Consider the following 27,600-nt stretch of genomic DNA (forward strand, 5'->3'; position numbering starts at 1 on the left):
TAATTATTAAAATAAAATTATAAACATAAAATATTTTTTTAATTTTTATTTTCAACTTTTACACTTTACGGCTTTTAATTTTATTTATAACTTACGGCCCAATTTTATTATATATAACTTACGGCCCAATTTTATTATATAACCTATGGCTATGGCCCATAACGCATCCCATAACGCATAAAAAAATAACGCATAAAACAAATACATAACCTATGGTCCATGAGTGGCAACGCATAAAAAAAAATACTATGATTTTTAACCAAATAAAACTTACCGCCTGCAACTATGCGGGCCGACCCAAGACACCAACAACTATTGCTCTGCCCGACGCGCGGAGAACTGGACAGTGGAGACACAGTGGTTGCTTTGCCCGACGCGCGGAGAACTGGACAGTGGAGACACACGACGCCAACGCTCCTTCGATTCTTTTCGACCCACACGCTGCACAGATAACACCGCACAGCTTGACCCACGACGCCGCAGAGAAGCCGCACAAATACCTGCTCTCACACGCGGCACAGATGCCTGCTTTCCCACCGATTTTACGCTCGCCTTTTTATAAAAATTCCTTGCAGTTAAACTAGAGTGAAACTAGAAGTTAAACTATAATAAAATTTCAATTAGCTGAGTTGGATCAGCTGTTAACTGAGGATCCAAAGCCACTTGAACTGCGACATACATTTCGTTAACTGATCGTACGGATCCCACCGTATCCGTATCCGTACCCGTTTCGGATTCGGGGATCCGAGGTTTCACCGCTTGACCCCTGCGGATCCGGTAACGTAGGTTTCAGATGATGACTTGGTAAGCCTAGCCCTTCTAGGCCTTCCCAAGAGCTAGCATAGCTACCAAGATTCAGTGAACAGGAGGGAGAAATTACTGAATTGGGAACGCTTATGGTTTGATTTGGTACAAGAGGAAATAAGGCAGAATACCAAAGATGGGACTTCATCCAAGGGTGAGGATGAAGAAAACTTTGCATTGGTTGGAAAGGGAAAGAAGGGAAAAGGGAAGAAATCTCAAACCAAACCAAAATCTAGCCAAGGGGGCAAGAAGAAAGATTTGTCCAAAATTAAATGCTTCAATTGTCATGAATTCGAGCACTATGCCACAAAGTGTCCACACAAAAAGTCAAGCAAGAAGACCTCAAGAGGAGAAACAGGTGAAGCTTTGGCTTCACAGTTCGAGCTTGACTTCACCCTTATCGCATGCATGGCCAACACAGTGATGGGGAGCGTGTGGTACTTGGACTCAGGTGCATCGTTCCACATGACAGGGTGTAGAGACTTTTTCAGTGACCTGGAGGAGAAAGATCTCTATATGGATATTGAGCTAGGGGACGACGAAAGGTACAATGTGACCAAGATTGGTACAGTCACCTTTCAGAGGGAGTCAGGCTCCCCTCTCAGACTCAAGGATGTCATGTTCATTCTAGGCCTAAAGAAGAATCTCATCTATGATGCAGTTTTGGAACATCGTCGTTAGGATGTGATCTTCAGCAAAGGGAAAGCATTCCTGAGACACATAGCCACGAGACAGTTGAAGCAGATCAGAGTTCGTGTAAAGAGCCTGTATACGCTAGATGTGGAGGATTGTGTCGCATTAAGCACTAAGGCGGAGAAAGTGCAGAGTCGCGATGTCAATGAACTTTGGCACAGAAGAATTGGCCATTTGCATCATGGCACCTTGAAGAGTATGCAGCAAATAACCATTGGCCTCCCTAAAGTAGCACAAGAGCAGCAAGATGTATGCAAAGGATGTACCTTGGGGAAGTACACAAACTCCACATTCCATGATCAGGACAGCAAAGCACATGCAGTCTTGGAAGGGATCCACTCTGATCTCTGTGGACCTTTCTCGATAGCCTCCATTGCTAGACACAGATATTTTTTCATTTTTATTGATGGCTTCTCAAGGAAGTGCTAGATCTTCATGTGGAAAAAAGATGAGACATTCTCCAAGTTCATAGAATTCAAGGCACTGGCTGAGAAAGAAACCGGCAAGAAGGTGAAGGCTCTCAAGAGCAATAATGGAGGTGAGTATGTTTCGAATGAATTCAAAAATATATGTGCAAAAGAAGGCATTCGAAGAGAGCTAATAGCACCCCACAACCCACAGCAGAATGGGGTGGCTGAGAGAAAGAATGGTATCATTGTGGGAGCTGTGAGAGCTATGTTACATGATCAAAGCCTACCTTTGCATTTGTGGGCTAAAACATGCAACATAGCAGTCTACTTGTGGAACCAGAGTCCTCATCAGATTCTTGGTATGATTACACCGGAAGAGGCCTTCTCGGGGAGAAAGTCGGATGTGTCGCACTTCAGGATTTTTGGAGCCTCTGTTTACTGCCATGTCTCCAAAGATTCTAGGAAGAAGCTTGAGCTGACAGCAAAGTTTGGGGTATTTGTGGGTTACACAAAAACTCCTCACAACTACCGTGTGTACTCATCCATTAGATCAATTCTTGCACTGGTTGCGCATATGGGGTGGAAGATCCAGAAGATGGATGTAAAAACAACATTTCTCAATGGGGTTATTGAGGAAGAGGTGTACATCGAGCAAACAGAAGGTTTTGAAACATTTGATCGAGAGTCTCATATGTGCAGACTCAAGCGAGCGTTGTATGGTCTCAGACAAGCACCCTATGCTTGGTACACCAGGATCGACAATTATCTCACTGGTTGGGCTTAACCAAAAGTGAAGCGAATGCAAATCTCTATCACATCTTGGTAGAAGGTAAATTGTTTATTATTGTCTTATCTGTTGATGATTTGATTTTGATTGGTGATGAACAGTTGATCAAACCTTGCAATGGAATTTGAAATGGACATGGGTCTCATGCACTACTTCCTCGGGTTGGAAGTATGGCAAGGCGATGGGGAGCTACTTGTGTCTCAACGCAAGTATGCAAATGAGATACTACAGAGATTTCGTATGGAGATTTATAAACCCATGGAGACACCTCTAGCGACCAACTGGAGGAAGGAGGATGCCACTTCAGGTGAGGAAGTGAAAGCTACCCTTTATCGACAGCTAGTGGGTTCACTGATGTATCTTGTGAACACATGACCAGATATGTGCTATGCAGTCAACCAACTAAGCCAAGCTATGGTTAGGCCAACCAAATTATTTTGGAAGGCAGTTAAGCATGTTTTACAGTACCTCAAAGGCACTACCCAGTTTGGACTATGGTACAAACAGACAGAGGGAGTGAAGTTGTGTGGCTTCACAGATGCAAATTGGGCAGGGAGTCCATCCAACCGAAAGAGTACATCAGGTGGAATTTTCAGTGTTAGGTCCGCAGTTGTTTCCTGGTACAACAGGAAGCAAAGATTTGTGGCACTCAGCGCGACAGAATCATAATACATGGCTGCCTAAGTCACAGGACACGTCCCTTAGGGTCCCGTGTCCCGTATTTTACGTATTGGACACGAAAACGGCCCAAATACGTGTCCAATACGATTTTTAACGTGTCATAAAAATCGAATATGTATTCGACGTTTTCCATTCGTGTCATAAATTTTGAATACGCGTATTTTGTACATAGAATACGTTGCCCTAACGTATTTCGATGTTTTGAATACGTATTGAAAAAAAAACATGGTTTTAGATTCTACATTTTTACATGGTAATGTTCCTTCATGCTGATCAGGAGTATATCATCCAATGACATTGACAGAAAAGGATATTATCAGAGATAAGTATCTGGTCCGAGCATAGGCCGCTGGCCCTCAAAAGCAAAAACGACAGTGTCCTTATACATCTAAAAGTCAGAATATTACATTAAGTTCCGCAGTATGAAAATATAAAAAGGCTTTAAAAAAGTTGCACAGGAGTAAACAGAGATATGATGATCTTGTTTGTCCATTATAATCCGTTCTCCTCTGGCGAGGTTTAGTCCATCCTTTGATAGTCCACCATCAGCTTCCTAATTTCACTCCCTGTAGACGTGCTTGAATGTGATATATGAAAAAGTTGCTTCTAATGCCCGTGTCTTATCAAAGAGAGTTTGCAAAGTGAAGTTTCTTGTTACATAGTACATACTCCTTCCTCATCCATATTATAATTAGGAGGGAATCACTGAAGACCTGTAAATGTGTTAATCTTTGTTCCCTTTCTAATGTCAGAATAAGTTTTAGCCTTAAACACTGAACAGTGATACATTTTGATTTTGATGACTTAATGGAAAATCTGCATTTTATGGTTTTAATATCTAAGTTCTAAATTTATAATTAGTAGTAAGTACTTACTACTTAGTTTCTTATGTGCTTGTAAGTTGTAAATTTTGATTCTATTTATTTTTTAAAGTGAACTATGAACTTTGAGAAGTAATTATATTTTAATTTGATTAGATAAGCTGCAACCTGCAATTTAATATGGATAAAAAACTATATTTCGGTATATATATATATATATATATATATTTTATTAAATATATATAAAACGTGTCCCCCGTGTCCTGTTTCCAGGTCGCTGCGTTTCGTATTGAATACCTCGTATTTACGTGTCCTCCGTGTCTCGTGTCCTCGTGTCATGTGACTTAGATGGCTGCAAGTCAAGCAACAAGTGAGGCAACCTCGATAAGAAAGATACTTGTAGGACTGTTTGGTCAAATGATGGATCCAACTGTGATCTACTATGATAATCATAGTTGCATCAAGCTCTCTGAGAATCCTATTTTTCACGATCGATCCAAGCATATAGATATCCAGTATCACCATTTATAGGATTGTGTGCAGAGGCGAATAATGTTGCTACAATACATTTCGACAAAGGAACAAGATGTTAACATTTTGACAAAGGCTTTGTCAAGAGGGAAGTTCGAGTTCCACAAGTGCAGGATAGGGGTGGTTGATAATCCTTTTCTTGCTAAGAGGGAGTGTTGAAAAATGCAACAAGAAATTCTCAATTTGATTTTGCCTTGATTAAATTGAGAAAATTCGAATTTTCACATCAACATACAACTTGGATGCAGTTAACTTGTGTACATAGCTTTTGTCGCCCAATTTACTTAGTAAATTCAAGTTAGAGGGCTTGGAGTTCAATTAAGCATGTGTGATTGCTAATTTGTAGTAATCAAGGTCAGTTATTTCAAGTTGTTTTCAGTTAAACTAGTTCCAACTGTTGGAGGAACTAGTGGAAGGCCAATTGTGCAATGAGACTTTAGTCCAACTCAGTGATCATCCAGTGAATTGATCAATCAAGCCCAAAATAGCTAGTGCATGCAGAGAATTCAAGTTCCCCAGCGGTGGTGGAGATTCCAAGGCAGTGTAACATCAGTTGTAGACTAATATTGAGTGTACAAGTGTTGCATGCAGTCAAATGATCAACCTTGGGAATTGTGCAATCAATTTGAGGAATCTCCTAAATAATAGGGGCCTAATTTCCTCAAGAATTGTGCAAGGAAATAGGGGCTCAAACAGAGGCAGAAATTGACTAAGTATGGATCAGAGCTTCTCAAAGAACAAAGAAATAAGTTATTCACTTGCAAGTTGTGCTCAGTTGAGCAAAGCAATTTTAATATATATCTATTCATAATATTAATGCAAGCAAGCATAGGGGTTTTTAGCAGATTGCTTTCCCCTGGAAAAATACTATGTGCATGTGTGTTATTTCTCATTATGTGTTTGTGATTGATGTTCTAAATTGCGAATTGAATTCCGCATAGTAGTAGAGTAGGTTTGTGTCTTGTGATTTTGATTAAAATTTTATGAGCAATTGCAAATCTCCACGCACAAACTTGTGCTTCCTATTGCTTGGTCTCATCAACTCGTGCTCACCAAAACAAAGATTAAACTTGTGCCTTCATTCTTCCTTTTGAAGGCAATTCGAATGGTTAAAATTAGTGCGTTCTATGTTTGGAAAGTCGAACTGGTGTTTTTCTAGTTAATAGCAGTTAACACAACTTGTTAACTAGTTCCTCCTAAAATTTAGGAGGCTAACTCCACTTGTTCTTTCAGTTTCCAAACTAACTCACACTAGAAAATCAAGAACTTGACTTTCAATTTCAACACATCAGTTAACTGCCTCATGCACTCCTAATTTTTAGGGAAACTCCTAAATTTTAGGAACTTGACCATGCACAAAAAGGAACTCGACTTTGACTCCTTGAATTAAGGAACAAATCAAGGAATCATTTTTCTCGCTAAATTCAACACTTAAGATCCTAATAGATAATAATTGATTAGGAAAACATAGAAACTACATGATTTTGTTCACTGATATAGTAATTTGGCTTGGATTAAATTTCAATGTTGAACTCAGGCATGTCCATGACTTGGCCAGGGTCCAAAATCATTGCCTGAAAAAAAGCTTGGCAAAATAGGAGATTAACAGGAAGAATAAAAAAAATGCATAAATTTTTTTCAACTACATTAAAAATATAAATCAAGAACCACTTTTTCCCTCTAGAAGCACGCTGAATCAAAGTTCTCCCCTCTTGACAGCCAAACAAGTGAAAAGGGAAAAAAGAGACGCACAGTTTAATTTTAAAGTGAGCTTAGCACACCTGATGGCTGACTTTTCAAAAAATAGGGAAACAGAAACACCAGACACAAATTTTTCATAAAACTCAACAGATCTCAGAGTTCAGAAAAAATCACCAATTTTTCCATGGTTAGAACTTGTTTCAGCTTGGACTTGCCAAATGATCTGCAAGCACCTGCAACACTCCTAAATACATGAATATCTTCTGAGCATTGACTAACTGCAATTTTATGGACTAATGAAGTCAAAGGATCCTTGTGAGTATATTAGGAAGAAAAGAATGGCTATTGTCAAAAAAAGCAACTAAACTTAATTGCCATCCTTGCAAGAAAAAGCCTTGCATGTTTCCATCGCAACATATCTACTGGGAAATAAGACAAATTACAGAAAACAAAACTTCTGTTTTGACTCTCATTCCAACAAAGCCTGTTAAGACAATTGTGACAAATATCTAATATGAAATCAGTTAAAATCCTAGTAAACTGGAGAATGGAATCCTAAGCATGATAGTGCCAGATAGCAAGATGGAAAAGTCACCTAAAGACTTCAGTGGTAAACAGCTTTAACAGCTTTAACTAGATTTAACAATATGGACTAGTGAAGTCAAAGGATTCTTGCGAGTATATTAGGAAGAAAAGAATGGCTATTGTCAAAAAAAGCAACTAAACTTAATTGCCATCCTTGCAAGAAAAAGCCTTGCACGTTGCCATCGCAACATATCTACTGGGAAATAAGACAAATCACACAAAACAAAGCTTCTGTTTTGACTGTCATTCCAACAAAGCCTTGTTAAGACAATTGTGACAATTATCTAATATGCAATCAGCTAAAATCCTAGTAAACAGGAGAATGGAATCCTAAGCATGATAGTGCCAGATAGCAAGATGGAAAAGTCACCTAAAGACTTCAGTGGTAAACAGCTTTAACTAGAGTTAACAATATACTAACTACGATATTTGTTCTATGCTGCACTTAGAAGTCATTGGTAATATAAAGGTGAGGTTTCTGTTTGAAACCAAGAACAGCCACTATTGTATCCCTGCATGACATTTGACAATTCTTCATAGAATTTACATCCATATTATTCAAATTCACTTAAACAAAAGAGGATTTTCTATTTCTATCTTTAAAAGTGTGCAAACCAACAATTCACGAAACAAACTCACTTCTTCATTTGACCCCATCTTGTTTGTAAGCTGTGTAGCCATGCTCTGTAGAGGACTGCCAGTAAGTGTTCCTGAGCTTCTAGCAGTGAAGGCCTGAGTTGCAGCTTCCTTCAATGGATTCACGGATACTTTTTCTGTAGTTTGTGATACTAACTGCATGCTCTTCCCAACTGGATCCTGGAATGCCTTTTCTGCAGTTTCAGATGCTATTCGCATACTAGTTTGTACTGAATCTGGAACAGCTACATTTACAGTACTTGATAAATCTGGCATAATCTTCCACTTTTTCATAATCTTTAACATTCCTTGCTAACACAAATCATCAAACACATGTGAAACCTCAGAAACAGGATACAAGCACAGCTATAAAAAAGCAAGTGAATCTATGTAGCTATGAAATCATGGCATTACATGACCAAGAGCTTTCTAAGCATACCCCAAGGCAAGTTTGTATATTATGAGTGACTCCAGGTTTTATGGCCAGACCTGAAACCCAAAAACCAAAATTTAGATTTCATGAATTTGAGGACGTAATAATGGAATATAAAGTTCAAATAACCAGCAAGCAAGTTGATTTAAGTGAAATCTTTCATCTACACCTATTAATTCCAATTTAAATATAGCTGCAACCCTTAAGGGGGACATTTCAACTCAGATACCAACATCATATTATTGGCATCCAAAGTTGTCTATTACACACACATCAACTGTGTAAATGTCAAAGACTCTGGACTCAAGCGTAACTTTTACTCCACGTATAACCATATGAAATGCACTGCATTATCTCTCAATCTAGCACTATAATAATGAAGGTAAATGGAATTATGCTACACAAAAGAAATCTTGAAAAGATCATACAGTAGGAAACATTAAATAGGACAAGTCCCAAAACATATTTACGAATGCAAAAACCACACCACATACTCTGTATCCTCTAATCAGCTACCATATAGGTGCTATCCCATAATCTACTGATTACTGCACTGCATTAGAGAATCTTGAACAGAAGGACAGATTGAGAAATATGACATGGTAATAGCATTTCAAAAACATTTATGATTAAGAAATAAGATGTCCCTGGTCATGCTAGGAAGGAAAATGGAACAAGGCTACACTGAAGAAATCTGGAAATGATGATACAGTAGAAAACATTGAATAGGAAAAGTCCCAAACATATTAAAAATGCAAAAACTGCAACACATTCTCTGTATCCTCTAATCAGCTACCATATAGGTGATATCCCAAAATCTGCTGATTACTGCACTGCAATAGGGAATCTTGAACAGAAGCATGGATTATGAAATATGGCACAGTAATAAGTTAATAACATATCAACAGGATTGGCGATTAAGAAATATAAGATGTCTTTTGCCATCAAGATTAAATTTAATAACCTTACAATTTTTTATTCACAAACCAATTGGAAGATGTGGGAAACACAAAAGATTACAGTGAATAGCTATGTAGCCTGATTGCATGCACCCCAGACTGCATTTGTGCGCCCACAACAAGTTAACAGCTAGGTGCTTCTAGCCATAGTTTTAAAATTCAGACTCAAACTTCAACTCGGCCACCTATCAACTTGGGGTTCAACTCAGATTCAATGACTTAGTTTTCAAAATAATACATATAATATTTTTTTAATATTCCAAACCATTAGAGACAAAATATGTGAAGTTTGTTCCTCTATATACCATGTAAGGGTAAATATAGAAAAACGGCACCAAGAGCAATAAATACCAAAAACAAAATATATAATCAATGAGGCTCTAAATGGCCTCTAGACTCCAAAAACCATGCTACAAGCTTCTGGCCTACTACAAATCACTGATCAACACGATCACTCATCAAACTCATCACCATTGCTAGAGATGGAATCATCAGCAGGAGCTACAAATATATCTTCTGGCTTACGGTCTTCAGGCTCCTCAAGGACATCTGCAAACTCAGTAGTAGTGGTAGCAGCGAAAGCACGAGTTGCCCTAGCTGCACAACGTGTGCTTGCATGTGCCATGTTGGGTGCTTTGCTTACTTTAGCTCCTAGCTCGACTATTGGGAGCAATGGGGTAAACCCCCCTCCCAACTCCATTGCATCAATATCAAAACCAACATCAAGCTCTTTTGGGTGAAGACTACTCTACCCATTTTGAAGTTGGATTAATATTATCCAACAAAATGGGATCCGTACCAGATCTTTCATTATGCAATCAATGGCATCTTAGTTGGAGGTTGTACTAAACGAAGATGAGAACATTTAACCGTTTTTTTCCAAACAGTTTCTCTTCCCCGTGTGAATCCGCTCAAAAATAGACTAATTCTGCTCACACCCAGAAGCACTTGAAGTTTGATTTAGGACTCTTAACAATAGACATTTGCAATTGAAGACACTGGCTGCCAAATGACACCCACCAACGTGCTGCAAAAAAAAAAAAAAAATTGTTCAACAAATAAGATTGTGAATTTGGCTAAAAATTCAAGTATTTGCAGTTTGAATTTTAAACAAATTAACTTTAAAAAAACTTTGGAATTGCTTTCCTAGTTAATCCACATCACTTGCAACCTTTGGTAGGTTTTTTCCAAAGGTACCTATGGCCCTAGTGAAAGCATTGATCTATCAATGTATTTCCAGTTGCTTAGACTCATCAAAGACCATGCACTCCAAGCACTCGCACAACCCATGTTTGACCTTCCCAAATTGATCTTCTCTTAACTGAGCTTCATAATGATACCTCGGATTCATGAAATACTGAGCTGCATGTATATGGCGATGGAGCTGATTGTCCTATTTCTTATCAATAATCTCCCAAATAGGCCCATACTTATCTACTGTATTGTTGTACGTTGCCCTTATCTATTCCTTTGCTTGATCGATAGCCTCATATATGTAACCCATGACCAATTTTTCCCCATCCACCAACCGCGATACCTTAGCAACAGGCTTGCCAATTTTCACTATCTTTGCTACTTTTTTCCAAAATTGTTGTAAAAAACTTTCCTTTTGGTGTCTTTTCTATCTTGTTTGTGAGCCCACCAAGATAAATTCCATTCATCACTGGAAAACATTTTCTTAGAAGTTTTGTGCTTGGGAAAGGAGAGATTGCAATGAAAAGAAGTGAGTTGCAAATCTCATAATGGCGGGCCTAAGAAGCTCCTTGCCCACAGTGTTTTTCCTCATTAGGCTCAATAACCATGAGTGGTTGTAGATGTAAATTGTCATACACTTGGCATGCTCAATAGTGTTCTTATCTAATCCACTTTGCCTACGTCCTCAAGCATGAGGCCTATGCAATGTGTGTAGGAATTTACAGGGTAAGTTCCTCAGACAGAACACCAAAAGGACAACACTCACAACCAGATCTCAGATCAATACACCAGTGTTTTGACGTGGTTAAAACCCTCAAAGAGGGAAACAGTCCACGGCCTGAGCCAACGCGGCCACTTCAGGCAATTTATTAATAAAAGAATGAAAATTTACATATGTTTCTCTCATGCACGGATTACCCTACAAATGACCCTCCATGCGCTTTAAATAGAATTCATGGACCAATCAGGTGTCAAGCCACGGATCAAGTGTCGGTAATACCGAGGAGAGAATGAACCGTCGGATCACTACATATCGTGACCGTCGGATTGTAAGTTACAAAATGTACAACGGTAAAAAAACACACTTTACCTATCTATAGTATATACCTAACTTTACACTAGACCAAGTTGTACTTAACTATTTCCTATGTGTCGGAATATCCTAACATCCCCCCTTAAGAACAACTTGGGATAGGATTGAAGGATTTACAAATATGACACAATAGGAGAGGGAAGGAGGCACTAGAGCCTATCCCCCCTTAGTGACAACTTCCTGAACTCCAACCATAAATCGAAGTTTAGTGAACTTCGCCTTTGTGAGAGCCTTTGTGAAGATGTCTGCAACTTGATCATCTGTTGAACAATATTGCACTTCAAGAACATGGTCGTGAATGAGCTTTCTGATGAAGTGCATGTGCAGTTCAATGTGTTTGCTGCGCTGATGTTGAACTGGATCTTTGCTTAGCTGAATGGCACTTTGATTATCACACCAAAGTGTAGTCGGATGCTGCTGCTGAAAGCCAAACTCTGACAGGATCTGACGAAGCCACAAGGCTTCCTTACTAGCTTCTACGGCACCACGATACTCTGCTTCTGCTGATGAAAGAGAAATGGCAGCTTGTTTCTTACAAGCCCATGTAATAGGTCCTGAACCAAGAGTGAACACATAACCTGCAGTAGACTTCCGATCATCAGGGTCACCAGCCCAATCGGAATCAGTGAAACCAACCAATAGAGGAGCTGCTTCGGCACTGTAATGAATCCCAAACTGAACTGTACCTCGAACATAACGAAGTATTCTTTTAGCTGCTTTCCAATGACTTTCACGGGGGTTTTGCATGAACCGAGCAACAAGGCCAACAGCAAAGGAAAGGTCAGGACGAGTATGGGTTAGATACAAAAGTTTTCCTACAAGTTGACGGTATAAGGTAGCATCAACTTCAGGAGAATTACAAGTGACTGAAAGTTTGACTCCAGACTGAAAGGGAGAAGGGGCTGGCTTACAGTCTTCCATGTGAAAATGACGTAGAATATCACAAGCATACTTGGACTGGGAAAGGGAAATACCCTCCTTGGATTGCAAGACTTGAAGACCGAGAAAATAGTGTAAGTGTCCTAAGTCTGTCATTTCAAATTTCCTTTTAAGGCTAGACTTCACATGGTTTATAAGGTTGGGATCACTGCCAGTAAGGATAAGATCATCAACATAAAGAACAAGGATGATAAGAGAGTTGCCCACTTTCTTGGTGTAGACAGTATTGTCAGAATGACACCTAGAAAAGCCAGATTCTAAAAGAAAGCTATCCATTTTGGCATACCAAGCCCGAGGAGCTTGCTTGAGACCATAAAGGGATTTCTTAAGTCGACATACAAGGCTGGAGTCTGTTTGTATGAAGCCAGTGGGTTGTTCCATATAGATTTCTTCATGCAAGTCCCCATGCAAGAAGGCAGATTTAACATCCATCTGATGGACTTCCCATTTGAAAGAGGCAGCAAGGGAAAGAACAAGGCGGATAGAGTTCATTTTGGCAACAGGGGAGAAGGTTTCGGTGTAGTCAATGCCTTCAACCTGTGAAAAACCATTAGCAACAAGACGAGCTTTATGTTTATCAACTTTCCCATCTGGTCCATACTTGGTTCTGTAAACCCATTTGCATCTGACAAGTTTTCGTCCCTTTGGTAGAGGAACAAGATCCCATGTATCATTTGCCAATAATGAATGATATTCTTCATTCATAGCTGCTTCCCAATCTGGATGGCCTGAAGCCTCTGCAAAGGTGTCAGGATCATAATTTACTGGAGCTTGAGCCAATAAAGAAGAGGCTCTCTCGAACTGAGAACGTGTACGTCGTTGATCTGTAGGATCACCGGCAAGATCACCTACTGCATCTCGAGTAGCACGAACCCATTTTGGAAGCTCAGGAGCTGAAGGAGGATCCTGAGATGGTGGGGGAGGATTGTCATCCTCACTTTCATCATCTGAAGAAGAAATGTTTTCAAAAGTAGAAGAGATAGGGAGAGGTGGCACAACCGCCGGACTAGGCTCGCAGGCCGATATATTTTCATCAAATTTTACATCTCTTCTAATGATAACATTTTTGGACTTAAATGGAATAAGTCTATAGCCTTTGACATCTTCAGAATATCCAACAAAAGTACATTTTTCACTCTTAGGTTCTAAAGCTTTATGCTTTTCATCTGGAATATGGGCCCACGCTTCACTTCCAAAAACACGAAAGTGACTTACATCTGGTTTGATTGAGCTCCATGCTTCTTCTGGAGTGATATTCTTTAAAGCCTTAGTAGGAGTGCGATTTATTATGTAATTTGCGCAGTTAATCGCTTCTGCCCAAAAACTAAGACCAAGTCCTTTAGATTGTAGCATACAATTAGCCATTTCCTTTAAGGTGCGATTCTTCCTTTCAGCTACACCATTTTGTTGTGGAGTATATGGAACAGTATGTTGCATTTGAATTCCATTCTCAGTGCAATAGTTGATGAATGTGTTTTTAACATATTCTCCGCCATATTCTCCAGATTGTTTTTCAACAAAGGCCTTGAAGGCCAAAAAGGTGTTAAATACTTCACTCTTGAGTTTTAAGAAGTATACCCAAGTGCGTCTGGAGAAATCATCAATGAAAGTTAAGAAATACTTGCAGCCAGAGAATGACACAACTGGAAGTGGACCACATAAATCACTATGCACAAGCTGTAAAGGGGCTGAGGCGTGCCAAGAGGCACGTTTTTCAAAACTGTCCCGATGATGTTTTCCGAGTACACATCCGGAACAAACACCATCTCTGCAAGATACCATAGGAAGACCTGTCACCATATTTTCTTTACATAGATGCTGAAGGGAGCGATAGTTTAAGTGACCAAATCGCTCATGCCAAAGTTTGCTCACTTCATCGTTATGAGCAACAAATACCGAGGGAAGATTTGATGACCCAAAGTTGTGAAACTTATACAACCTTGTGGAATCATCAGCAATGCCAGTAGCCAAAATCTGTTTAGGATCTCTTAAGTCCTTGATTACAACATCATGAGGTGAAAATTCAACGATTTTACCTTCACCTGAATGAGTTATCTGATATACAGATAGAAGGTTGCAGGATAAGGTTGGAACACATAATACATCATTAAACTGACCATTGTCTAGATGAACAGTTCCAGTCCCTACAACATTAAGAGATCTATCATCACCAACATATATATTTTTGGTGTTACAATCATTTAAAGAAGAAAACATGGCTTTGTTTTTGGCCATGTGATAAGAAGCTCCAGAATCAATGAGCCACTCATGAGAATGAGAAGAAGAAGATACATTTAATGCATAGCCAGACCGAGATGCTTGACAACCACATGCAGAAAGTGCCATTCCTGAAGATGAAGTTGAAGTTGAAGATTGCCCCAAATGGATGTTATGCTTCTTCATTGCTGCTTCCAAGGCTTCCATCTTCTTAAAGCATTTTGATTCTAAGTGGCCATCTCGATTACAAAAATTGCAATGTCTATCAGTCTTCTTCCCTTTGGTTTTATTTGTCTTATCATTTTGTTGAAATGATTTTTCATTTTGGGGCTGAAATTGCTTAGGACCCTTGTTTGGTTTAGGACCATTCTTTTTAGGATATGACTTCTTGGGATTCTTTGAATTTGGTTGCTGCTGGGCGGCTAACGCTTTCTTGGAAGAGTTTCCAAGATTAAGAAGACCAAGGTGTAAGAGTTTTTCTTGTTCTCTTATTAAAGAATCACAAAAAGAGTCAAAGGAAGGGGACTTGTAGTCTGTTCCTTGAGAAATGAAGGCTTCTCTTGTAGAATGGAAGGTGGAAACAAACACAGAGTAGGCTGGTCCCAACTTTGTAAGAATGGAATAGATAAGATTACTATCTTCTTTCTTAACTTTAACACCTTCCAAAAGATATCTAAGGGTCTTGAACTTGGACAAGAAATCTTCAATGCAAGAAAAATTATTAGGGTCCAATGTAAACAACTCATTTTCAAGTTGATGGGCTCTAATTTCATTTTTAATGCCAAAAACTTTATTGATTTGTTTCATTGCTTCATCAGGAGAATCAATTTCTGCAATATGGAATCTAAGATCTGGAGAAATAGACATCCCTATCAGTCCACGTGCTTGATCTTGCCTATTTTCCCATTTAGCAGCCTTATCTTCATCCTTCGGTTTCTTTTCTTGGCCTGAGGCTATTCTGAAGAGACCTTTACTTCTAAGTAAATCCTCAATGTAAGCCAACCATTGGAAGTAGTTGGTGCTGTCAAGGGTAACTTGGTATTGACTTTCCATTTCAATGGAAACTGAAGCTAAAGATGCTGAAAATAAGTGTTCCAATGGATAGATCTCGAAAAATTAGGCTGGTTTAAAAAAAACGGCTCTGAAAACGGCTTCCGGATGAAGAAGTTATGGCTTTTTGAAAAAAAGTTGTTGAAGTTGCCGACGAAGTGCGGGAATGTGCGGAAATGAAAAAGTCCGCCCCCACAAAATGGAGACTTGAACCCAAGACCTCTACTCTCTTAAAATAGCTTTGAACCAATTGATCTATACAAAAAATTTGAGAGAGAGAGAGAGAGAGGGGGGGTGCTTTGGGTTGCGTGCTTGCCTTGAGAAAGCTCTTTTTCCCTACAAAACACAAAACCCAACACGGACATGCAAAGAAAACGAACCTTATGGCTCGAAGTTAGCTTTAGCCGAAAAACTAAATATTTTCAAAAATGAACCTTGCGGCTCAAAGTTAGCTTTGGCCGGAAACTAAATATTTTTCTCAATGTTTCTGATTTTCCAAGATCACCCTAAGGCGCAGGGAAAAGAGCATACGCATGAGAAAAAATCCTTCCTTTCTATTTCTGATTTGCCCAGATCGCACAGAGTCGCAGGGCAAAGAGCATACGCAGAAATGAAAGGTATAGATCCGGTAATAAAAAGGCTAAATAAACCGAAACCGAAATAAACAGAGAGAAAATAACAGTAAACTGCAAATAAACACTGTATACCTCCAGATCTTAAAAATGACGCAGCTAGGGCTACCGGAAACCTTTTCGCGTGAAACGAAAGGGGTTCCTCACTGGAACAGATGCTCCGAACACAACAGAGCAGTCCTCTCGGCCCGAAAGCAGTCAGAAACAGCAGATCTAGGAAACGGCAGTCGGATGCAGTTCTACCGGCTTCAGATTTGGATCACCAACGGACGCGCCCCTCAAATAGCTCTGATACCATGTAGGAATTTACAAGGTAAGTTCCTCAGACAGAACACCAAAAGGACACCACTCACAACCAGATCTCAGATCAATACACCCGTATTTTGACGTGGTTAAAACCCTCAAAGAGGGAAACAGTCCACGGCCTGAGCCAACGCGGCCACTTCAGGCAATTTATTAATAAAATAATGAAAATTTACATATGTTTCTCTCATGCACGGATTACCCTACAAATGACCCTCCATGCGCTTTAAATAGAATTCATGGACCAATCGGGTGTCAAGCCACGGATCAAGTGTCGGTAATACCGAGGAGAGAATGAACCGTCGGATCACTACATATCGTGACCGTCGGATTGTAAGTTACAAAATGTACAACGGTAAAGAAACACACTTTACCTAACTCTATACCTAACTCTACACTAGACCAAGTTGTACTTAACTATTTCCTATGTGTCGGAATATCCTAACAATGTGCAGCACAGAGAGTCCAAAATATGGTCCTATATTTGGACTCTAGCATCTTACCAGCAAGAACATAGTTAGAGGCATTATCAGTGATGACCTGAAAAATATTTTGCTCCCCCACTATCCTAACCATCTCATCCAAAAGCTCAAATAACAGGTTTACATCTTTCACCCTATCAAATGCATCAAATGATTTCAAAAACATGGTTCCTTTAGGGCAAGAGACAAGAAAATTTATGATTGTACAGTTAGTTCCATCAGTGCATCAATCTAATATGATGGTACAACCTATGTTGGCCCATGACTCTCTAAACTCCTTAAAACATGCATCTATAGACAAAACCTCTTTTTGCAAAAAACATCCCCTCAAGTCATGCATATTAAGGCCTTTGAAGCCCATTCATATAGAAATAGCATACTCCCATATAGCTTGGTAATAAGGTGAGTGGGCAGCATTGAAAGGGATATTTGCATCATACCACCATCTGGCAATGTATTCAAACACGACGTCTTTGTATTGCCTCTTCCATTGGCTATCTAAGGTGGGTTGAGCTTGGATTGGTTGAGAGGCATTAGCAGAGACAAAGTTAAGGTAAGGTGTGACATAGCTCTTGATGTTCTTCTTTTTAGGTTGATTTCCAAACTCCGGAGGGGGACAAACATAATGAAAGGGTCATGGACATTGGTAGAAGGCACAGAGGAAGGGTCCTCAAGTTCAAACCAGGTTGCTCCACTGTGGACTGCGTTGATCACCTACAAGTTGCTCCACTATGCACCTGCGTTGGTTCTAGAAATTCGGGAAAAAGAGAGAGAATCCTGAAGCCTCTTCTTCCAGAAGCTTCCAGGATCTGTTGTAACCATTTACCTCAGATAAAAGTCTTGAATCCTATCCTATCCTACCTTGGAGTTTTCATCCCTTATCCCTTGATCTCATCCTCCCATCAAGAGTGGATCTCAATCCCTAATTGGTAAAAGGATAAGAATTCATGAACTACTTCCACCTATATATTTACTGCCATCCATAAGTAAGGGGTTGGCTTTTGGAGAGTGATTCTACCCTTATGTTGTTGATGTGAAAAATATTCTAAAACTAGCATGGATGCTGGCTCTCTAACAAGCTCTTGCCCTGGAAGGGATGAGCCAGCCCCAGTTCCCAAGAAAGCACCACTAACAGCTGCATATATATCATTGTACATTCAAAAATGGATCAAATTGCTTTTTACCCTTACCCCACGAGAACAAGAAAGATCCCTTCCCTAACTCTCTTCCCATGCATTAGGGTGATTAGAGGTGCACTTTGTGACAAGGAAAGGGCAAGTCAACTTGGAGGAGCTCTTTTACAGGATCAACACCTATTTTTGGTTATAACTCACTCCATTTCTATTAATGCAAAGAGTTCTTTGTTTTCCTATATGATGTTATGGTTTCATATATTTCAATACCATGTTGATCTATTGAATAATGTGATTAGATGATCTTGCATAGATTCAGTGGATCATTGGCTTGTGTTATCTGACTGTGTGGTTCTAATAATAGCATTTGGAGCTAGGATTGGAGCATTCAAGCCAAGGAAGAAGCGAAGCATAGACGGATCCCAGGTAGGCTTCATCTCGTTATCTATTTACTTTAAGGAAAACATTAGTGTCTTTGTCTTTCTGTTGTTCTAGGTCAGTGCACCAGGCCTAGGGAAGATACTTCTATCTGCAGTTGTAAATTTTGCATAACAAATTAGCGACCATACTAGGGATCGAACCCAGAATATCTGGTTTCGCATACTGTTATAGGCCATTTTGTCACATCTGGTCAATAAGCCTTCAACTGGATCAATCAACATCCTTTGACCTCCTTCTCATCATCCTAGCACAAATCCCTAAGCATGACTCATTCTTATCCCTGAGTTTCTGCCTGAAAACACCTTGTTTCAGTTATTTTAAGGACCAATGCTCCCTGGCCTCCTATTGGACAACGTTGACAACTAGGTTGCTCCACTGTGGACTGCGTTGATCACCTATAGGTTGCTCCACTATGCACCTGCGTTGGTTCTAGAAATTCGGGAAAAAGAGAGAAAATCCATAGGCTTGACTCCCAACATTAGCCAATTGACCAAAATTAACGTCCTCAACAAAAAAAGACATCAAAAAATGAATACATCATAAAAGGATATCAAACTCTACTCACGAGTCACAAAGTAGAAAAACCTCATTCCACCAATAAATTAGCCCACAAAAGGCCCTTTTAAAATGTCCAATTAAAAAATGACAAAACAAGAAGCAAAGCCAACAATTTGTCTATTGTTTTGTAAGTGTTGACATAATGTTGGACATAATAGCCAATAAAAGCCTTCAAAGACCCTATAATAAAAAAGTCAAACAACAAGCCCATGGGGCTTTGGATTGATGGTGAATGGGTGCACTTTTAAGGCACTCCTTGCGATAGGTCACCGGTTCAAATCCCCTGTAGGTGTTCCCACCTACCTAGCCTACAAGACCAAAAAAAGAATGCCAAACAACAAGAAAAAAAACAGTCAAAACATCAAAAATACAACACATGCAAATCCAAAAAAACAAAGCCCACGTATATTTGGCAAAATATGAGCCCACAGTTGAAACGAATGTGCAGCACTGTTGTTGCAACTCCCACAGCTCAAAAAACACTCCTAAACTCTGTGAAAGCACTCCAAAACCACATAACCCTTTTGTTGCAGCACCCACATGAATAATAAGATCAAAAAATGCTTGATTAAAACCTTCACAAGACACCAAGATTTATTTTGTTGCAGAAACTACAAACTAACCTCGCATTTGCTCAAAAATTCCACAAATGTGCTCAAAAGAGTCATCCAACAGGATTTTATAAAGTAAGGTTTATTTAGTTTTTGTTCCTTTTCTTTTTCTGCATTTTCAAGAGGGAGAAGTGGTGAAAGTGCGGATGGATATGGCTCTAGATCAATGTTTTAAAACTCTGACTCAGGTTTGGAATCGGCCGAGGGTTGACTCTGACTCAGTATCGACTCGGCCGGTTTGATTTCAATGACTCAGTCGTGGTAAAAAATACATTAAATATTTTTTTTTTTTTGAAAAAACATAATTTTAAAGATTTTCATTCATGTTTGCAAAAACAAAGCATTAGAATATAGAAAGAAACAACATATGATCAAAGTAGGCTCATGAATATATCCATTATATCAAAATAGCACCGAGTGCACTATCCAATACACACATGATATAGAGATCAAAACAAAAACACATAACCAAGGAGGCTCTAAATGGCCTCTACAACAAAAGAAAACTGTAAAACATCACTAGTCACCGGTCCTACTGGCTACTGCTAGAGAAGCCAACATCATCAGGCTCAGAGTATGAATCAGAGTCAAACAAGGAAACCCATGGCTCCTCCTCAATGAGATAGTTGTGAGGAAATGTGAGGGGGTTGGGTAGCTTTTATAGGCTTTGGAGAGGTAGATGTGCTTCAAGAAAACCTAAGACCGTAAACTAATTTTGTTTGGGGTCCGAATTTCCCTCCAAAAAGCATTGTTGGGCGTCTTTGATTGGTTCGGTCGGTTTAATATAGACTCGATCGAGCCGGTCGGTTTGTTATCGAATCAGCTAATTCCGAGTTAGCTCGGCCGTTTTCTTAAAACACTACTCTGGATACGTATCAATTGCATCTTATACATATCCCAACCATATTTGATATGAACTTGTATATGGATAATATCATTTTTGTCTAAGAGTCATATCCGGCCCATATCCATCCAGATATAGGTATGAGATATCCAAGGGGACCTAGATGTATCGAATAACATAGCATCCTGCAAAATCTTACCACCATTTAAAATTTTATCCTATTCATCTGTAAAGAGAGTTTATCAACAAAATAGTTCTTCGCAAAAGTAGTTGCAAATTAGTCACACATCCAATGTCCAACCAAAATCCCTAGTCGAAGAACAAAGCGTCACAAGTTTTTTTCATATACAATGTTTACATGAGAATAGCAAAGCCTTTAAACGGACTCATGGAAGCTAATGATGCAAAAGATGGCAAGTTTGTCAAACAATTATGAAGATGGTTCTAAGGGTACAGCTCAGTATTCAATTAAAATTCTAACATTACACCTATCCATCTTTAGTGAACAAGGCATTACAACTGCCCATCTTTAGTGAACAAGATCCCATCAAATATCTGCATCAACAACAATGCGAACAACATTAACAACAAGCTCCATTGTCAGCATGAGTGAATAACATCAACTTCAATGTCGCATGAGCTCGAGGGTTTTTATCGACAACATATTGTGATTCAAGTCATAATTACTAGGGCATAGAATATTTCTCAATAATCTGCGAAGTCAAAAATTCCCACAAATCAGTTTTGATAGCTTTAATGACTACTTGAACTGCAGCTTGGGTTACTACTCATTGTCCTGACTCCTCACACTAAGTTGCATAGATATGGCTATGGGAACAAACATGTCCATTTCAAATACAACAAAAAGATACATGTGTATGTGTGTGCGTGCACGATATAAACACAAGACAAAAATTCAGAATGCGATTCATGAATTTCAAATTTGGAAATAAAACCAAAAAGAAAGTTATCTTAATATTAGTAAATCAATGATATGTAAACGTTACATGCAAAATGAGTGCCCAAGTACTACAGGCTGTCTAGACTAAAGTTTACCACTCATAGTCAATACAATTTATAATGATGCTCACAGTGGTGAAGAAGTGGGATTGAAACTAGTGAAATGAATTGCATTCTGTCACTCTATTGAGTACTACAGTCTATTTAGACTCTACAGTCTAAAGTCTACAACTTGTATTCATTACAGCCTTAAGGATGCTCGCACAGGTGAAGAAGTGGGATTGAAACTAGTGAATAAAATAACACCAATCATCACCTTTGGGACTTGCACCCAATAAACCTGCACAAGGTCACACCCATCCCAAGACTCCTCTAACACAAATGCATTTAACCATGGAATTTCTCCCCATAATCAAGCCCACTTAACTTGCTACCCCTCTTTGCAAAACCTTGGCAACTATTGAAACTTATTAATTATTCATTTAGAGCTCCTTTCACTCTTCCTTCGCAGTACAGCATATGAAATATTATTTTGGGAAATGTTTGTATATACCATGTAGTAAGTCATTAATAAAGATAAAGATTTTGTAAGGATGGATAGATAATCAAGACCGATGGAAAGAAAATGCCAACCTATAAAAATCCTACACAAGTAATGACTGAGAATTAATAAATACATGAGATTATTATAACCATTTTTACATATGTCACACATTGGTATATGATCATTATATATGGGTATCTTCGGGGTTTCTGTGAGTTCTTCCGGATTTCTAACTTATCGTTATATTCTTCGGTGTCATGCTTCCCATCTATATATTTAATGTACTCCGTGTTTATTGTATTGTTGGGGTAATTTGAATCATAACACAAACAATAACATGATAGTAGTAGTAGAAAATTAAAAATAAAAATAAAAAATGTTTTCGTATAGTTTGCTCTTCTATTTGAATCGAACACATTTATACTCACCAGCCCCAAAACCATGACCAAACCCTACTCCACATCCAACGCCTGCTTCAATGCCCTTGAGGCCCAGCCTACTGATCTGTTAAAAAATCAGAAATGAAGACAAATACTCATCACATAAAGTGATCAGGAATATGGATTGCAAAGATAAACTAAATTTGGAACTAATGACAAACTAGGAGCTAAATTATCAACAAATACAATGTGGGATAACTCTTACAAAGGTGTTCATATGGTGTCCGACTCCAGAAAAAGCAACAGTTGCGCCTCTGGTTGCACTCATAACCTGGTCAATCACTGGTATCGCCCCTGAATCGATGAACGCATTACAATTTCACAACAATTTATTATTTGCAAAATATTCTCTCAGCAGTCTTCTTTGATGTCACAAAACCACTAAAACCGGTCAATATGAACAGCAGAGAACAGATTATTGATCGAAATAAACCACGGCAATTTGAAAAGAACATAAGTTTAACCCAAAGCCATGGTATTTATTTTTACTTTTCTCAGATTTGATTATTCTTCGACATTGAACCCAAAAGAAGCAGATGGCAGTCCATGGAACTGATTCAATCCTAGAACCTGCACCTGGCGTCTGACCTATCTGTTCCTATGTAAAAAGTGCCTAAAATTGAGTGAAATTAATTGATTGCACGTAGAAGCTGTGCAAAACCTTTAACAGAAGATTAAAGGGCTCTCCTGCGCCACAGTGACAGGTAAAACTCGTTCACTTCCCCTTAGGAGGCAGTGATCTGAAGACTGACCCGGGTCACTGGGACCAATATGGTAGTAATCAAGGGCAGGCGAACTGCGACAATCGAAAATCCGTAAGAGGCCTCATGCAGATTTCGCCAGCCGTGGTGAAAACATGGGTGCCTAATATGCACAGGATTGACTTCCTGAGCTTCACCAGCTCAAATAAAATTCTTAAAAGCTTCAATTATGCTTCAAAGAATGCTCTCGTGATATCTGTATTGCTTTTAAGTAATAAATTTGAATCGCTAAGTTTTGGGTTTTCCTCTTTAAAAAACTGTTAGAGTGGCACGAGCAGCCTAGGACATAGCATCAGAAATATAAGCATATACAGAATACAGACGAAACAACAACCCATATTTTAAGTAATCTAAGCTTCTAAGAACAAGCTCAGATGATCGGAAACCCTAGAAATCAACGACAAAGAGAATTACTATTTGCAACCCTGTCATTTGCGTTGGCTGCCATTGCTCCCTTTGCACAATGTGCAACAGGCGTCCTAATTCCAATTTGTGGAGTGAAAAGATACACAAGTCAAAATAGATTTGCAGATTGAAAAATCACACCTAAATTTAAAGGCCGGCCAACACCGATGCCAATCCCACACCCTATTCCAAAGCCCGTCATTACTTGCCCCACTTTCAAAGTAAATGGATTCTCCATTCCCTGCTCCAATATTGGTGACTTCGCTTTTGATATTCCAAGTTGAGCTCTGAAGCAACGAATTTCTTAGGCTTTTAACTGCTACTTTCTAGCTTTTCTAGCTTCAGGGACATTTTGGGGTCTCTCTGTCTGAACAACTCCACTTTAGACTCGGACGTAATTTCGATCTCAGAAATGTGCTAATGAAGCTGAATAGAATACCGTCGTGCCAAAAGATACATATGGTAACAGACTGAGTTACGGATGTCTGATCGCTGTTGTATAGGAGTTTGTGTTGAATCAGGTGGTTGGTGAGAAACCTAACCATGAAATCGTAGAGACTGACTTTACAATTTGGTTTTTTTTTTTCATTTGAATTTGGTGATATTAGTCTGGCCTCATTTTAGCTCAGATTTACATAGGTTAGAGGCATCAAATCTTTTTCATTTTACCTTTAAATTTACCAAGCTGGGTAGATGTTCAAATTTTTTTATTTGAACTTTAAATTTACCAAGCTCACATAGAGAATCTTTTATTTTAGATTTATTTATTTTTAATATAGATTTTTTTTTTTTAAGATTTTATATTTTACCTGCATTTGGTTACACTACTGAGTGTGGAGAAATCTTTTTCCTAGGGAATTTCTTTCATTTTAGATTTTTTTTTAATTTTAAATCAAATTTATCAAGTTTTAATATCGATTATTTTTTTTTAATTTAGTTATAAAATTTTGAAAGGGTTTTTCCTTCACATCAAAGAAATTAGATGTAAATATATTTTCATTTTTAATGTAAACATTTTTTAGAGTGAAAAGAGATATGGATTTTCTAGGCATTTAGTAGATTGGAGTTAAAATATATTTAGACTAGTTAATTAAAACCTAACTATTATTTTATTTTTTATAGATATTGTTATATTTTTTGTAAAAAAACAAAATCATATATTTGCTGCAAAAAATCAATTTCAAACATAGTTTTAACGTGGTTTAACTTGCAAATTTTCAAATAATTTATAGATTTTGGGTAACCAACAAACTAACATGTTCATGTTCAAAGGAGGAAGAATGGAGTAGATGATGCAACCTCTCACAACGGCTAGGGTTTTGCCCTGGAGTTGTCTTTAGTGTGACTTTTTGGACTTTCTCGTGCCAGAATCCGTGAGAAAAATTTGAGCTCAAATCTTGATTTGTGCTATTTAAACTGGTTTTTTTTACTCTATATATGGATTCAACACCCTGAAAAACCTCTAGGGCACTTCTATTGTGCAGGAATCACTCATCAAATTTGTGATTTCAAGAAATTCCTGTCGGATTAGAAATTACACCGAAAAAACTTTCAAAAAGTCGCACTAAAGACAACTCCTTTTGCCCTAACTAGTTGCCCATTCTCTCGGTGAGATCCTTTTCACAAATCCCCATTTTGTGGTTTTTGCAACTCATTAATCAATGGTGAATTCTCTTGATTCATCAAGGAAATTAGTCTCTCTTGAAGGAATGGCAACTGGTTCTGCAATTTCTTCCTCTCGGGCAGCTCAAGCCATGGTTTTGTACAATGTCATGCTTAAATCCATATCTGTTCTTTCGGTAGTTCAAAAAGCTCCTACCTTTAATGTTCATTTGGAGGAGGAAGTCTTTAGCTGCGAAAACAAATTCTTCCTCTCAGGCAGCTCAAGCCATGGTTTTGTACAATGTCATGCTAAAATCAAGATATGTTCTTTTGGTAGTTCAAAAAGCTCTTAACTTTGATGTTCCTTTGGAGGAGGAAGTCTTTAGCTGCGAAAACAAATTCTTCCTCTCAGGCAGTGCAAGCCATGGTTTTGTACAATGTCATGCTGAAATCAAGATATGTTCTTTCGGTAGTTCAAAAAGCTTTTATCTTTGATGTTCCTTTGGAGGAGGAAGTCTTTAGCTGCGAAAACAAATTCTTCCTCTTAGGCAGCTCAAGCCATGGTTTTGTACAATGTCATGCTGAAATCCAGATTTGTTCTTTCAGTAGTTCAAAAAGATCCCACCTTTAATGTTCCTTTGGAGGAGGAAGTCTTTAGCTGCGAATTCAAAAAATTAGATCAGGGTTTGGTCTGCAAATTTAATGGGTTTTGGTCGCAATTAACCAATGTCCACAAGTGGATTTCTAATTCATAGAAACCTCTCTTTACTGATGAACTGAATATTTACCCTCTAGCTTAGGGTTTTTTTGTTGTTGTCTTTGATTATATTGAGAATAAGAAGGTTATTTCTGAATATGGGCCTTGGTTCTAGGGTAGTGTTGGTCTCTTCATGCAGTCTTAGTCTACTACCTTTGATCTAGCTACAACATCAATCTCTATGGCTCTAGTTTGGGTAAGGCTCTCAAACCTTCCCTTGCATCTTTAGAATCTCCCATTGTTAACTTCTATCAGAAATGCAATTGGGAAGTTGAAAACTTGTATAAGACCACTTATGCTCAAATATATGTGGAGATGGATTTTAATAAGGGTTTCCCTACCAAGATAAATCTGACAACTCTAGACTATGTATGGATTCAGAAGCTTGATTATGAAAATGTTTCATTTCAATGTTGAGTGTGTTATGAAACAAGGCATGTAATGAAACACTGCCCCAAGTGTTTACAAAATAATAAAGCTCGAAAAAATAACCAAAGGCCCAAATGGTGGGACGGAGCTCAAAGCGAACAATGTAAGATATACAAAAAAAGAAGAGATGCAGGGTAAGAAAGAAGCAAAAGACAACCTGGAAGAATTTCTTGTCAAAGAAGATTCATCAAATGAACAAAAATCAATAAGGAAGAAGAGTGTGTCAATAAAGACCCTCTAAATTCAGCAACAGTGGAAACTCATGCGTAGTAAATCCTTGTGAAAGTTGGATTCCCTTCTGAATCCTCAAGGAATAAAGCTAGAAAAGTAATTTCTTGGTAGATCAGGCAAAAACAGTGAAAATTGGATTGTAAATGTATTTGGATCTTTGGATTAATCTGAAGAAAAAAAATAAATAAATTATATACTCGCTTGAGGGTTTGGATTGAGCTTTTGTGCTCAATCTCAAACCTACAAGGAATATTGGTAGCTTTTTCTAGCCAAATCTCAACTTTTTTTTTTAACTCTCATACATGTTTCATTAAAAAAACAAAAAAACTAACATGTTTAGAAATATACTAATACATGCACACGATGTTATGTAGTTTGACTTTATATTAACAATTTATGTAGTTTGAATTTACATTAAAAAAAAATGTTTTGTGTCTTTTGTTTTTATAATTGAATAAAACAAATGTGGAAATTAATTAAATATGTTGATGATGATGGTTAATACTATATCTTAACTTTATAAATTAAAATTAATAATAATTTTTAAATTTTAAAAATATATTATTTATTAATTATATTTTATAAAGTTAATAATAAAAATAAAAATCAATATAATTATTATAGCTAAATTTTCTAGATTTAAATTGTACTTGAATTTTCGATTTTTTAAAATGGAAATAGTATTCATTATAAAAGAAAACAATTAGATGCAAACCTGAGGGAGAAAAGGGAGGGGCTCTGCAATCTGAACTAGGGTTTTGCATTAGGGTTTTGTCATTGGTCACCATGGCGAGGGGCGGAGGAGGGAGTTCAGCTCCCTCCTACAGTCAAGTGGTTGCAGACAGAAGCAAGGGAGCTGGATTGCATCGCTTCAAGAAACCAACGGAGATGGAAACAAAGGCTATGAATACAAGAAAAATCAGAAAATATCAG

At 38.2% G+C, this 27,600-nt stretch overlaps 1 protein-coding gene across 2 annotated transcripts in view; it reads right to left on the reverse strand.

Moving 5' to 3' along the window:
* LOC149234608 (dynamin) overlaps positions 1–24,249 on the reverse strand; it is an 82,421-nt gene extending 58,172 nt beyond the window's left edge. The window contains exons 1-5 of one of the 2 annotated variants that reach the window (XM_089371879.1): positions 23,790–24,249; positions 22,688–22,776; positions 22,471–22,546; positions 8,089–8,138; positions 7,653–7,961 (exon numbers count right to left, since the gene is read on the reverse strand). In XM_089371879.1, coding sequence (XP_089228005.1) covers positions 7,653–7,961; positions 8,089–8,138; positions 22,471–22,546; positions 22,688–22,776; positions 23,790–23,886 — 621 coding nt within the window. In that variant the 5' untranslated portion in view covers positions 23,887–24,249. Of the gene's footprint in view, positions 1–7,652; positions 7,962–8,088; positions 8,139–22,470; positions 22,547–22,687; positions 22,777–23,657 lie in introns of both variants that reach the window. The other variant, XM_089371880.1, reaches the window with a different exon arrangement.
* Between the last annotated feature and the right edge of the window lie 3,351 nt (positions 24,250–27,600).

This window comes from Pinus tabuliformis, chromosome 8 (genome assembly GCF_031772625.1).
Source record: "Pinus tabuliformis cultivar Carrire ecotype Pingquan chromosome 8, CPIR1, whole genome shotgun sequence".
In the NCBI taxonomy this organism is placed as follows: domain Eukaryota; kingdom Viridiplantae; phylum Streptophyta; class Pinopsida; order Pinales; family Pinaceae; genus Pinus; species Pinus tabuliformis.